Source organism: Anopheles merus, chromosome 3R (genome assembly GCF_017562075.2).
Source record: "Anopheles merus strain MAF chromosome 3R, AmerM5.1, whole genome shotgun sequence".
Lineage (NCBI taxonomy): Eukaryota > Metazoa > Arthropoda > Insecta > Diptera > Culicidae > Anopheles > Anopheles merus.
This window is the reverse complement of record NC_054084.1, coordinates 17927611-17941136: the sequence shown is the minus strand read 5'-3', so window position 1 is coordinate 17941136 and position 13526 is coordinate 17927611. Positions and strand designations below refer to the sequence as shown.

Sequence of the window (13526 nt, the reverse complement as noted above, 5' to 3'; positions counted from 1 at the left end):
CTACATTGTCAGTAAGTCAGTAAAGGGTAAGTGTACATAGTTGACGAAAGAAGTGTAGTGTTACGCCATCGAATCAATTAATTCAATCACGTCCAATGTAATTTACTGTTAAGCTATCGAAAAATAAAACACCCATCCAAGTATTTGGTCATCGTTTAACAAAAAATATGGTGTAACGAATGTTTTGGTAAGGTGAGAATTGCTTTTTTTACTCTGCATAAGGTAGTGGTCTAATGTTTCTACGCGATTTTCGTCCAGCAAACATTTTCTATTTACCTTGGTCAGTCGACAATCAGTCACCGAATCAGTGTAGCAGCGGCCTTAGATCGTACCCTAAGTCCAAGGTAAATAGAAAATGTTACTTACCAAAAGTCAAATAGATTTTTATTAGGTTGGCGCAAAGGTGCGCTAGCTGTCAAATCCATATATTTGTGCGCTAAAACATTTGACCAATTCCTATGCTAAAAGGTTCGTCGTAGAGAACAGAATATTTAACCATCGCTGATTGCAAGAGAATTGCATACATTTCGACGCAATGTTTTCACCATCGTTTGGTGAACGTTCTTGGAAGCGTTACTGTGGTGAGTATAGTAACGCTTTAGGGAATGGTCCGAACCTCGTCGTATGCGATTTTGCCGCACGCTTTTGTATGGAATTTGATGGGATTAATGACAGCCGCTGCAATTTTACCTCATCGTAGCATGCAATATTATACCAAATGTCAAATATTAAAAATCACATCAAATAAGTATTATCCTTATCGAGAAACAACAATATTTCTCAATAATACTAATAATTATTTCTCAATAATTTCTCAATAAAATTGTATACCGCGATTCTCTGACCATTACTTACTTAGCAATTTACAGATATTATACCCGGTGAGGCACTTAGGCCGAAAATACACGACGCGCGTTTCCGTGGACGCGTATAACAGTTCCGCAGAGATATCCAGCATAAGCATCTGTACGTTTCCGCGGTAGCGCGTTCGAATGACATTTCATTTCTAAGGCAGGGTTGTTATACGTGCGACGTGTATTTGGGGCCTTATACGTTCTAAATCGTTTCATACCAGTCTTGACTTTTTCTTTTGTGATTTGCTTTTATTGTTCGAATTATTTTAATATGATAATAGTTTTTCGTCAAAATATCCAACAAATTCGTTCAATTACGTTAAATAGTCTCAGGTTTTCGGATAAATTGAAAGTCCTACGAATTAAACACACATCGTTCATAACATATTTCTTCTTTATTGTTCAATAGCGAAAATAAAACAATATTATAAGTGCTTGTTTACAGATCATAAGCAATACAATCTTACTTATAGTGTGCACGCGTTAAGAAACAAAACCATGGCTCGTTAAGCGTTCCTCATTCTTCAAGCGGATGCTAATTTCTCGATGCAACAAATATCGTTATTGATTTCATTTCTTAAATTCTTCTACTTTTTTCTCTTTTTTTGTTCATTCGTTTTGAAAATAATTAGCACAGTAAGCTGTGTGGTTCGATCCTGTTTGCCCATTCGTGCCCATTGATAGCCTATTTTAAGGCGGATGGAGTTCTGGAGCTTGAAAGTGTTATACGCTTGATCTCTACCAATCCTCGTTCACCTTTGTCACATCCTGTCTGTTCGATAGCCTGTTGAGACACTCCATATGGCTCCATCTATTGTTTCAATTAACACTTTCTTACATAGCTGCACCACAAGTAAACGAAAACATATAAAAGCACACCTCAACACGCCTGATTCAGTCGCTCCACAGCAGGAGCAGCTCAATCACTCCACAAAAGATCAATCACAAACCATATCAAAATTCAAGATAACGCGAGAAACAGGATTACGGTTACAAACTAATTCACAACAAAACGGGATTATAAGTATGATTCTTCACCTTCCACTGCTATGTTGTTAGTACTTTCTCCTACACTAACTTGGCGCGGTTGGCACCAGTACAATGTTATTTAAGAAAAACTTTTTTAATGTAGCTAAAAAAGCTTTAAATGTAGCCTTCAAGTTTCGCAAAGAAAAATTTAAAAAGTGTGAAACATCATTTGAACATCCATTTTGTTTAACTACATCATGTATGCCTACCATCATGTACACTACCATCATGTTGATAGGACATACAATAAGAAAATGCTATGAGTACATTCGAGCTTTTGCTGTAGTTTTTTCGGTAACAAATAAAATAAAGAAGAGTAACATAACAGTAACATAGGATATCAAAAACTTGTTTTATAGTTTTTCATCGAGAGCTGAGAAACTAGCACACATTCCCTAAGATAATTGCAACTCAAAACCAGCGCAAAGAGGGCTTCGAATGTACGAAAAATGTAATAGTGGATATAAAACGAAGGAAAAAAAACCATTAACATTGCTTTACAATTGCCGAAACAAACAAGCACTAAAAACGAAAGCTCACTCAACTAAAAATGAGAGACAATGGTTATCATACTATTCTAACTAAAACATTCTAAACACTTTTGCTTTTGCTGTAAGCTGTCCTGTGCGTTGCGTTATGGTGGATCAGAAATCAGTTTCACCGGGACCTGTAATGAGAGTGAGAAAGAGCGAATTAATATAAACGGTTTATAAACATGTTTAAGTAACGTTATTTATCACATGAAAAAGGATGAAAACAAAACACATACAAACACACAATGGTAACGAATGGAAAAAAAACAATTAAACAAACACACATCTCACAACAGAAACAACACAGAAATGCAATTAAAGATGGTTATGAAATGGAGAAAAAGTTCAACGAAATAGATAATGCGTCTTTTTTCGCAGTGTTTCCTATGCGTCAAGGTGAATAGACAGCAGTAGATGAGTTTAGAATTGTTTCTCGCTTGCTCCATCGGTGCATCTATACACCTTAAGCTATTACGTTGATGTTACCGAGTGCATTCATTTGGAATTCTTTTGTATGCATTTATTTTGCAAAACTAGGCATTGTCAGTGAAATCACACTAATTTAAAGTGCTAAAATATTTTTTTGCTTTGATTCTTTAGGCTAAGCATTATATGGTTGCAATAATTGAATTATTTGTTTTACGTTCGGTTAATCACATTAGCTTTAACGATTTACTTTGCTCATCTAATTATTTGATTAAATAGCGTTTAAAGTTGCTAAAAGTTGCTACCAATACGTTTTTTGTCTATTTATTTTGTTTAAGCTTCGAAAACTGCATATAAAGTTTGCAAAGCTCACACATCTTGTAATTCTTACTTCACTACTCACTATTACTTTTCAGACACGCAGATTCGCCTACACATTTGGTCGCTACTACACACATTCAGTGTCGAACGATCTTGGCTCGGGATTATGTGCGCGTGTGTGTGTTTGTGAAAAGAAACATTGCGAAATTGTTTGGGATGGATTTTTGTACAGGACGAAAAAAATCAAATTAACAAACAAGCATCACTAAGACACTGTATGTACAACGCAAGGAACGCTATGCCTCCGATCAAAAGGACTTTTTCCTCGATGATCAAAAGGAAACGTCAGCGCCGCTGAAGTATTGTGTAAATTTCGAAAGATATACACACAGACACACAAACACACACAGATTGATTATTGTTTTCTCTTCGCGTCGTTACGCTGGTCTGCAAGTGGAAAATTAAAGAAGAAAAACCAGTAGAAAAAAACGTACAGACACACACACACACACTTAGATCAAAGAATGCCAACAATTTTGCACTAGCGAAAGAGTACTAAAACGAGCACAACCGTAAGGGCGTAGTTGTCATTGGAGGAGGGAAGTGTTCAAGCTGAAAAGTGGGATGGCTTTCCTTGTTTGGGTGAACTTTTGCTTTGATGAACTGTATTTTTTCACAAGCAATGTTATCTGTTAGCGTGTTTGTATTAGATGTTTCTGTTAGTTTCAAATTAGCATTTGAAAATGTGGATTTTGGAATGACCAGCAAGGCTGCCATGGCTGAGCGAGTATAACACTTCACCTTTAACGTTTTGACTACAAGGAAAATAGAATTGAACCGATCTGCATTGGGTTTGTTCCAGTGTTTAATTGAAGCGTTATTGATTTTTCTTATTTTTTAAACATCTTTAAACTATCAACAACACTATAGTATAACAGTTTTGAAAATATAACAGTTTATGCAGTTTTGAATAGAAAACAAGTCTTTAGTAGAGGTAAAGTAAAAAAAACGTTATCAAACCGATCAGTAAATGAGAGGATGGGTCAGTGAGTCATTTTAAGTGACCGTAAAATATATATTAAATAATGTAAATCAAATAAAAATATATAAGCGTAGATTCAAAGTCGGAACGAACTGTTATAGGAACAAATAGATTGAGACGTAGAAAGGTCGAAACTGTCGGATCAGGGCAGTGGCGGTGGTGGTGGTGGTGGTGGGGATATGTGATTTAATCAATTTAACATTCTGCTTTTACGGTTCGTACCATACTTGTGTTGAAAAGTAGCGCTTGCTTTCCCTTTTTTAATGCAATGCGAAACATACATTCAGAACCCGTTTACCACTCTGTACGTTGCACGGCAGAAAATGTTATCTCTGTTAAACGGTACGGTGGTGGAAACTAACGCCTCAGTTTTTCACGGTCACACTCCACGCTCTATGTTCTAATGTTTCATCATATCTTCTTCTCACTTCTCTTCTTTTCAATTCTATTTTCGATGCAGCCAAACAAGTAAGGTGTTTTAGAAGAACAGGGCGACTGTGTACGACGCGCACCAGAACGCGTGACACGATGGCGTGTAGTGATAGCGTTTTGTGCCGTTTTGTTTTTTTGTTTTTCCTCTGTTGTGGTGATTTTGTACTGTATATATGTATTTTTGGAAGCTGAATAGAGCTTAGGGCATTCACTGTGCGGATGGCAAAAATTGCAAACAAAAACAAAACAAAAAGAAACATAAACAAAAATCAAAACGGGACGCAATACTCAAAGCTCTTGAGTGCACATCATTGACGTTTGCTGGCTGGATGGAATGTTTGCACTCAGAATGGTAACAATCATTTAAAGGATTGTATTGTGCAAAAGATGCTTATTATTGCAGTACTAACACAAAACAGAATGGATTGAACAAGGGGTAACAGTGACAAGGTACTAATTTTTAAATACTAATTTAGACACGATAACATTTCAGCAAGGACTCACAATATATAACTGCTAATGTAACACAAAAGTGTCATTGATAACGATAAATAGACAAAGAGACATCGGATCTGCACTCCAATCGATTAATTTTACTTTTAGATTGAAATATAACAGACTGACTATACTATTCTAAGTGTATAACAGTTTTTAAAAATTGAATAATGAATAAGATCTTAACGCGTAAATTGTAATACAGTACGAAGATAAACATAACTACAGCTATAAAACAACTATGTATACATAAATACATAGATGAACGATACCCGTATGAGCTAATGATCGTTACATTGACAGAAGATAATTTTAGACGATCGTTTCGTCGATGGAAATGGTTTGGTCTAAAGTTATCTTTTCACAAGTCGCACATGTTTTTTCTTTTAATTTGCAAATCATATCGAAGTGCTTCAGAAGCGTTGTACAATGGCAAAAGGAAGTAGTATTTAACGTAATAATTATTCAGCACGACCGATATACAACAAATTCTCTTCTTAACCGAAGGTTGATCCAACATTGATTTTAGGAATGTAGAAATAAAGGGAAACGTCTGCAAATAACAAACCATTAGGTATGAAATAACAATAGAGCAAAATGAAATTGAAATAGACAATAAGTTTCTATAAAAAGATAAGAAGACGAACCAGAACAAGATGAAGAAGAAACTAAACAAGAGAACGAAGAGTCAAGATCAACGTGAAAAACAACAACATCTAAAAACAATCGATGCGTCAAATTGTACACCCTTATCGATCGACATACTTGGCAATATTACATTAAATACTTCCCATTGTACACTGAAGCTATGCTGCACAGTTTCAGCGAGGGAGGACAGAACAAACCGATACAGGTACATAACGACAACACGCAAACACACAAGAAAAAAACGTAATTCGCTCGGTCAGATGGAAACCAAATCAATTCAACCAATCGAAAAGGCAATGCAATCGGAAGGGAATAAAAGGAAACAAACATTAATCAAATCAAATTATTGAGAATGCAAAAAAAAACTAAAGAAAAGAGGAGCTAGAGAAGAAGAGGACAAACAAAAACAAAACGAAAAAAGGGTGAGTTAAATGAGGGATGCGGTCGCGATGCATGACAAAATTTGATTTTGCAAAACATTTCAGATACCTGTTTCTCGCAAATCTTGATGGGATAGATTTTGGGGTGTTTGATTTTCGCATTTTCGAACAATTTTGCAGTGCTTTTGGGCTTTTCGTTTCTTGTTTTTTTTTGGGCGATGTGGAGCAGCAGATGGTACTTGGTACTGAGCGGGATGAACAACAGATTGGTTTGTATGTTTTTTTTTCTTTTCAAATGGGCGTTCTGCTTCCGCGCGGTCGTAGCCAATGAAGCCAATGGTCGTGGCGAACGCGTCCAGAAATGGGGCAAACATGAGACCTACTAGCACAAACATAGAGCAACAGGGTACACATGCCTGGATTGGGAGAGTGACGTTAAATAGGGAAGGAAGGTTCGAGGGATCGTCTAATTATGATGGCAGGAGAGTGACGGGATATGAGACTGTGAGAGCTGCAGTAGGCGACCAATGTCAGCTACCACGTCCTAATTCTGGTGAGTGGTGTGTGAGTGTGTTTTGTGTGCCTGTTTCTACGAGGCAACCCCTGCGCAAAGAGTAGCGTTTCATCTCATAGATATACTCCTATATATATACACATAGAAACATATGTACACCAAGTGCGTGGCCGCTACTAAATGCGTCCTCCAGTACGGTCCGTCAGCAGACACTAGACGTCGAAACAGTACACTAAGTGCCCGGTTCAGCTCGGATTCCAATTCAGTTCACATTTCGTTTCGTTTCGCTCATCACACACCATCGTTTCGATCGCAGTAGGCACCGTTTGTGCGGGGCAGTGGGCGGCAATTATTGTCAGTAGTTGGCAGTGTTAGCGGTGACTTCACAATACACTCTACTATAACTATTGCAGTTTAAACTGTCGGTTAACAGCACTTCGACTAGGACATTCGTCCATCGGACTTGCGGTTCCATACGGTTGGCCAGCGCCCGGCATCATTACGGTGAACGGTGAGCGATTGCTAGACGCGCGGGACGGTGGCCGAGAGCCGCGCGACTGTTCCACCAGCTCCGCACCCTCCCGCACACCCATCAGGCGTGGTACGCTCTTGTTGCTAAATACCCGTGGACAACGCGGCGACCAATGCCCATTGCTGCCCATGCGCGAATCCTTCTTGCCAAGTGCCAGCTGATGCTCCGGCACAGTGCGGAACATCTTCACCATCCCGCAGTCGGACCCAGTGTCCGAGTGGCACCCGTTCGGTTGCATCGAATCACTGCACCACGTGTCGTAGTAGTCGGCGTACGAGGTCGGGTACTCGCTCTTGAACTCCTGCGGCGTTAATGCGGGCGTCGAGTCGACCGTCACCATGTTGTCCTCGGTTGAGCTGATCGTACCGTTCGATTCCAGATCCTCCTGCAGTATCTTCAGGGCGGCGGCGTGCAGTTTCTCCAGCGGCAGATTGCGGAACAAGCGCCCCTTCTTCTTCATCAGCAAACTTTGTACTAGCTCTTCGGCAAGCTTTTCGTTGTGCAGCGTTCCTGATACAGGAGACGCCGACGAGGTAGACGAGGACAGGCTATCGTTACCGGACGATGATTGGTGGCTGATCGGGAGCGTTAGGCGATCGCGCCTTCCTTCTACTGCGTTGCCGTTCTGAATGCTGCCGTTCTCTTCTGACGCTGACTTATGATCATTCGTGACGGATTGGACCGGCTTAGGACCGCTGGGTTCGTGCGTAGACGCCACGTCCGTTGCGTGCTTGCCACGGTTCTGCTCCCGCTTATTGCCCTTATCTTTACAAGTTACCTTCTCCTGCTTCTGCTCTTCCTCCTCCTCCTCTTCGTCGCTATCACCGTTGTTACTTTCGTCCTGCAAAAGCTTAAATAACCTGGAATGTGTGGCCGCACGTTGATACCGTGTCATCTTGCGCATCTCCGGGAAGCACTCGGAGTCTGTCTCCACCTCCGAGATGTGTTTGCTCATGTCCGACGTTACGCCGGAGTCGTCCTCCGCTTCGGACTCTTCGCAGAACTGCCGCTGTCGGGACAGTGGCCGCAGTCGGTTACCGATCGTCGGGGTGCTAGCTGTACCGCGCCCGTTCGGCGTTACGACCTCCAGCGAGGGCACTGCCTGCGTCTCGAACAGTGATATCCGCTCCTTCACAGACAGCTTCTTGTCCCGCTCCATCTTGTCGATCATACCTGCCGACGTATCATCCTTTGTGGCATCATTGCTGACGGTAGCAGTGCTACCGCCCATGCCCTGTGACACTTCCTCTTTGAGCTGCTTTGTAGCTTCGCCCTGTTTTGGTATAGCTTCCCCAACATCTTGCTCCGCTTCCGAGTCTTCCTTCGATGTGTTGGACGTTTCGTACTCTTCACTATCATTATCACTCTCGGAATCGGAACCGTCCTCTTCTTCCGCACTGTGATCTTCAGTCTTACGATCGCTTTGCGCCGTTTTGTTGTTCTGTTGTGCCACGCACGCCTTATTATTATTCTCATCCTTTGCAACACCGCCGCTGGATGTAACTCCTCGTTCACTACCTACCACTACCTCACTCGCTCGACGTTCGTACAGATCTTTAACCAGTCGTTCGTTTTCCTTCTGCCAGTAGTCCAGCGAGTCCTTACTATTATCTTCCTCCTTCTCAACCTTACCAACATCGACGCTGCTCTCTTTCACTGCTGACGGCGGAGACGGTTCACGTTTTCCAATGTTCCACATATCCGATGCCTCAGTCGGGCCGTTCTCAGCACTCCAGAAGTCAGTGCTTGCCCCTTCACCATCCTCTTCTGCATCTTGGCTCCAGACACTCTGCCGATCGACGCTAAACTCGCGACTACTCCACATATCTCTTGAGTACGATCGTACCGGTCGCTGATAGTCATCTTCATCTCCAATCTGACTCCAAAAGTCTACTTCTTCCTCTTCTTCAGCAGCGTCAGCTGTTCCCGTATCCTCTTTCACTGACGATTCCTGTTCAGATTGTTTCGCAATATCGCTCGACGAGCTACCCTTAGGTTTTAGTGGTAACGAGACTGAAACTGACACCTCGGAATCTTCTTCGTAATCGATTTTGAATGGCGTTTTTGCCGCGGGCACCTGAGCCATTGCCGCATCTGCACGACTCGAACTGTCTCGCTCGTTTAATTTCCCCTTGCTCGAAAGTGACGGTATCGTTATGGTAACGGTCACATCGGTGTCTGCCTCATTCGATTGCTCCTCAGTAGATGCACTAACCTGGATTTCCTTCTTCTCATCGTTTGCCTTCTCTTCGCCATCCGTTTCCGTTTCTTCTTCCGAGCTTTCTTCACTCTCTTCTTCGGAGTCTTCCTCCTCCTCCGTATCGGTCTCTTCGCCACTATCTTCCTCCTGCGCTTGTTCCGATCGTTTACTTCCGCCAAGTTTCTCCTTCGTGTCGGTAATTTCGCTTTCCCCAACGACTAGTGTTGCAATATCCTCATTGTTCGGTGACTTGCTAAATGACAGCTTCAGAGGTAGTCGTACTGAAACTAGCGACTTGTCCACCATGTCCGTGTCGTCGAGCCGATCAATATCGTCGTCCGTACGGTTACCACTCGGCTGTCCATTTTCGTCTCTATCATCATCCAACTCGTTAGCCAGTGTGGAGGAACAATCACTGAGTGTGGAGCTGTTGCTACAAACACTCGTTCGGCGGCTCGCTACCGTTGACTGACCGTATACACTTTCCTCCTCGAAGATAACACTCAGCTGATGTGGCAAGTGTTCCTCGACCGGTTGTGGATCACCGTTCTGCCGCTCGTACCCAACCGTTTCTTCGTCTTCACTTTCTTCTTCATCCTCCTCATCATCTTCCTCTTCTTCATCATCCTCCTCTTCCTCTTCTTCTTTCTCTTCCTGTCCCTTCTTTTCGGGTGTTTTCTCCGCGCGAACTGACTCCTTCAAGTCCTTCACACGGCCACTACCGTGCACTGGCGTCCTTGAGCCCACCGTCTTTGACCGCGGCGTACCTTCGTCCTCCGAGTCTGAAGCCTCAGACTGAGATGAAGGCACCGAGGAGGTGCTCTCCTCGTACGTACGGTACCGCTCGTTCAGCGGGCTACAGGGCGAACAGCGCACGGAAGACTTCGCGGAGCCACCGTCCTGGCCGTCGCCGTTGTTAAAATTGTTCAACCGCTCCGACAGCCGCTTCAGGCTGGACTGCGAGCGCACCAACGGAATGGGGCCACCGTAATCGGCCGGTTCGACTCCGCCGAACTCGCTCGGTACATCGCGCAGCTCGCCCAGCTGCTCCTTGATCGCCTGGAGCTCGCTGTCCGAACAGGAGTCGTCCGGCGTAGGCGTGACCACGATACGCGGCGGTGGCGTCGTGATCACGTACGTGTGGATCGCCTCGCTTGGCAGTGGCTCACAGTACGCGGTCTGCGGCTGGCCAAGCTGATAGTACGGGGGCGGAGTGCACGGAGAGCAGGGCTCCGGTGCGTAGTAAAAGTGGTGCGGTGACATGTATCCACCGTAAAAGCCGCCGCCCCGATCGTAATGACCGGGTGGGGGCGGTGGTAAAGGGGGGTAGTAGTACCCGGGGGCATGCGGGGGTGGATGTGGTGGTGGATGATGCGGGGGATAGTACTGGGGGTTAGTGGTGGGATCGTAGTAATGCCAATTGGGATTAGGACAGCAGTAGTAGGGTTGCGGAGGATAGGGATAGGGAGAGTATCGAATGTCTGTGCCACTGCCGTGCGGCAGCTTTACACTAGGGCAGCCCTCACTGTCGGAGGAATTTGGATCGGCTGTTGGATAAATTGGCAAAATGAAAGAAAGAAAAGAGAGAGAGAAGAGAGAGAGAGAAAGAGAGACAGAACATTATGATGAATGAATTGTGAATGCATTGAGCAATGCGCTTCGGGACTTTTTTCGGTCTGAATCCATTCCAGGAATAGAATAGTCTATACCTTGCACAGTGATCACGACCCAATACACAACTTCACTGTAGATCTCTTCTTCAGAAATTCAAACACATCACATCAGACTACTTCCCCGAGCAAGACGACTTGTTGGTGCCTGTGGCGACATTCCATCAAGCCCAAACGATCTCGTTCATGGGTACAGTTTTGAAAAGATCATATGCGATTGATCTGCAATGGAAATTTCGAGATCTTCGGCATCTGGGACGGCCGCCAAGCACAACAACAGTCGCAATCGTCACTAGTTTCAACACAAGCCTAAATGCTAAATTGATCAATCATCATCGATGGGGTGGATCAGGGGAGGGTGGAAGGGGATCGAGCTGGGTACGGAAGATCAGAGATCGAAATAAAGAAAAAAAAGGGGGGGCAAAGGAATCGTCTCTTGCAACATGCCGAAATGTCTCAGTCAAGAACTAACCACGAGCAAGATGAAGAACGAAAATGCACACTCCGCGAAGGACGTGCGCTTGGTTACTGTGTGTAAGTTTTGAGAATTGGTTGAGAAGAGCATGGCGGGGTTCTTTGCAATTTAATGATAAAACAACACCGAATAAAAAGATGGGTCTTGGAGGTGTTTGTTTTGTTGATAGAGAAAAAAAGAGGCCACACCAAGTTAATGAAGTTGAATTAAAGAAAAAAAAATCAGTTATGTCAGATTAAAGTTCCGTGGAGATGGGATTATTCCTATTGAAGATGGATATGCAGTGTGTGTCGTGCGCGTGTGATCCCTTGATGTGGACCGGAACCGGGCACGAGATTGGACCATTTTGGAGTTTGGCAGGGACACACACACACACTTGCGTTCCAAAGCCTCATATTTTACTCAGTATATGAAATAGTAGTAAAAATATCGCAAGAACTAATATCACTTACCTGGTGCGTCCGTCATTGCCTGGAGCATCTTGAACGAGCGGCTCGGGATGGAACCGCCGGTGTACTTCTTTGGTTCCTCCACCTTCTGTTCGCTCGGCGGCACGTACTGCTGCGACTGTTGCGTATCTCCATCTGTATCAATTCATTGCAAGTGAGATAGTGTTACAAGAGAGACACATATACTGTTGTTTCAGTTAATCTTACCTGAATCGTTGTAGTTTGCTTTGTTGAACATCTGTTGCGCACGATTTCCAGAGCCTGCGGACAAACGAACTTCAATTAGCATCGAGACCAAATAAAAAGAGCAGTTGAGTAAATAAGAGTAAACAAAACAACATAATTTAAATTTAAATCCCTTATAACCAAAAACATATTTACAAAATCAAAATAAAAAGGAATAAGAATAAAATATCTACAAACATAAACCTACAATAAACGGTAAACAAAACAAAAAAGGAAACACAGAAAACCAAACAACACAAACCAGCTCTACTTAAGCGCACTTGCACAAAAGCTAAACAAAACATTCGCCAATGCGCAACGAATAAACTACAATGTACAAACAAACAAACAAAAACAAGGAGGACATATCTCATCCGTACCGTTGTTGCTTTGGTTCGCAGCCTGACCACTGTCGGTCATGTTCTGCAGATACCTGAACGCTTTGGACGGTATGGCGGCACCGCGATAGCGTGGATCTTCTTCGTTATGGAGATACACCTCTCCGTCGACTGGTGGAGAGAGGGAGAGCGAGCAAGACACAGGAAAGTGCAACACACAGCCATACACGACACGACGAAATCATAAATGAAAGTACACGAAATGTTATAACATCGCCACAACGTGGTGGTTAGCATCGACGGCACCTCGGGACGCGTGTGCTCCCGCAGCTGTACTTACCTTGATTTTTTACTCTATTCATCAACGCTTTATCTTCGTTGCTGAGCTGTAATCGACGCAGCTGTCCTTCGGCTGCATCTTGCTGTTGAGCGGTCGAGCGACTGTACTGCTGCTTGGCACCGTCGGCCTGATCGCTCTGATTATTAGTCTGTTCCTTAGCATTCTTTTCGGCCTCGGCTTCGTCCAGCGTGTCCGTGATTTGTTGCAGCACCCGGAACGAACGCGACTGGTTCGGTGCATTGTTGCCATTCCATGACTGAGCGTTGCTGCTGCTTCGAGGATCGCTGGAAGGAGAGCAAAGAGTGATGGTGTTAGAGACGAACACATTTAATAATAGTATGGAAAATGAACGATCAGTAACGTAATTGAAGTAATTATCCAGGCGCAAACGAGCGATAGTATAACGCAACAAACAGAAATAAAATGAACGAAAACCGTTTCAACATTGATTGTGAAAAACGAGAGCAAAACAAACAATTAAGAACGTTTAACGATGATTAATGAGTCTTAAAGCCTTCAGGGACTATATCCTTGACTATGGATACAATTGGCATACTATTTTACAACAAATTATGACATCACGTCACAAAGAACCTAGGTAATAAATGGACCTAGTTGTATTA

The 13526-nt window shown here is 43.3% G+C and overlaps 1 protein-coding gene across 7 annotated transcripts in view; it reads right to left on the bottom strand.

The window, feature by feature from the left end:
* Positions 1 to 1230: 1230 nt before the first annotated feature.
* Positions 1231 to 13526, bottom strand: part of LOC121597991 — a 34894-nt gene continuing 22598 nt past the window's right edge. For 3 of the 7 annotated variants that reach the window (XM_041924401.1, XM_041924394.1, XM_041924399.1), the window contains 7 exons: positions 12904 to 13187; positions 12606 to 12734; positions 12208 to 12261; positions 12004 to 12135; positions 6270 to 10953; positions 3246 to 3610; positions 1231 to 2550 (listed from right to left, as the gene is read on the bottom strand). In XM_041924401.1, coding sequence (XP_041780335.1) covers positions 7079 to 10953; positions 12004 to 12135; positions 12208 to 12261; positions 12606 to 12734; positions 12904 to 13187 — 4474 coding nt within the window. In that variant the 3' untranslated portion in view covers positions 1231 to 2550; positions 3246 to 3610; positions 6270 to 7078. Of the gene's footprint in view, positions 2551 to 3233; positions 3611 to 6269; positions 10954 to 12003; positions 12136 to 12207; positions 12262 to 12605; positions 12735 to 12903; positions 13188 to 13526 lie in introns of all 7 variants that reach the window. The other 4 variants (XM_041924397.1, XM_041924398.1, XM_041924400.1 and 1 more) reach the window with 4 other exon arrangements.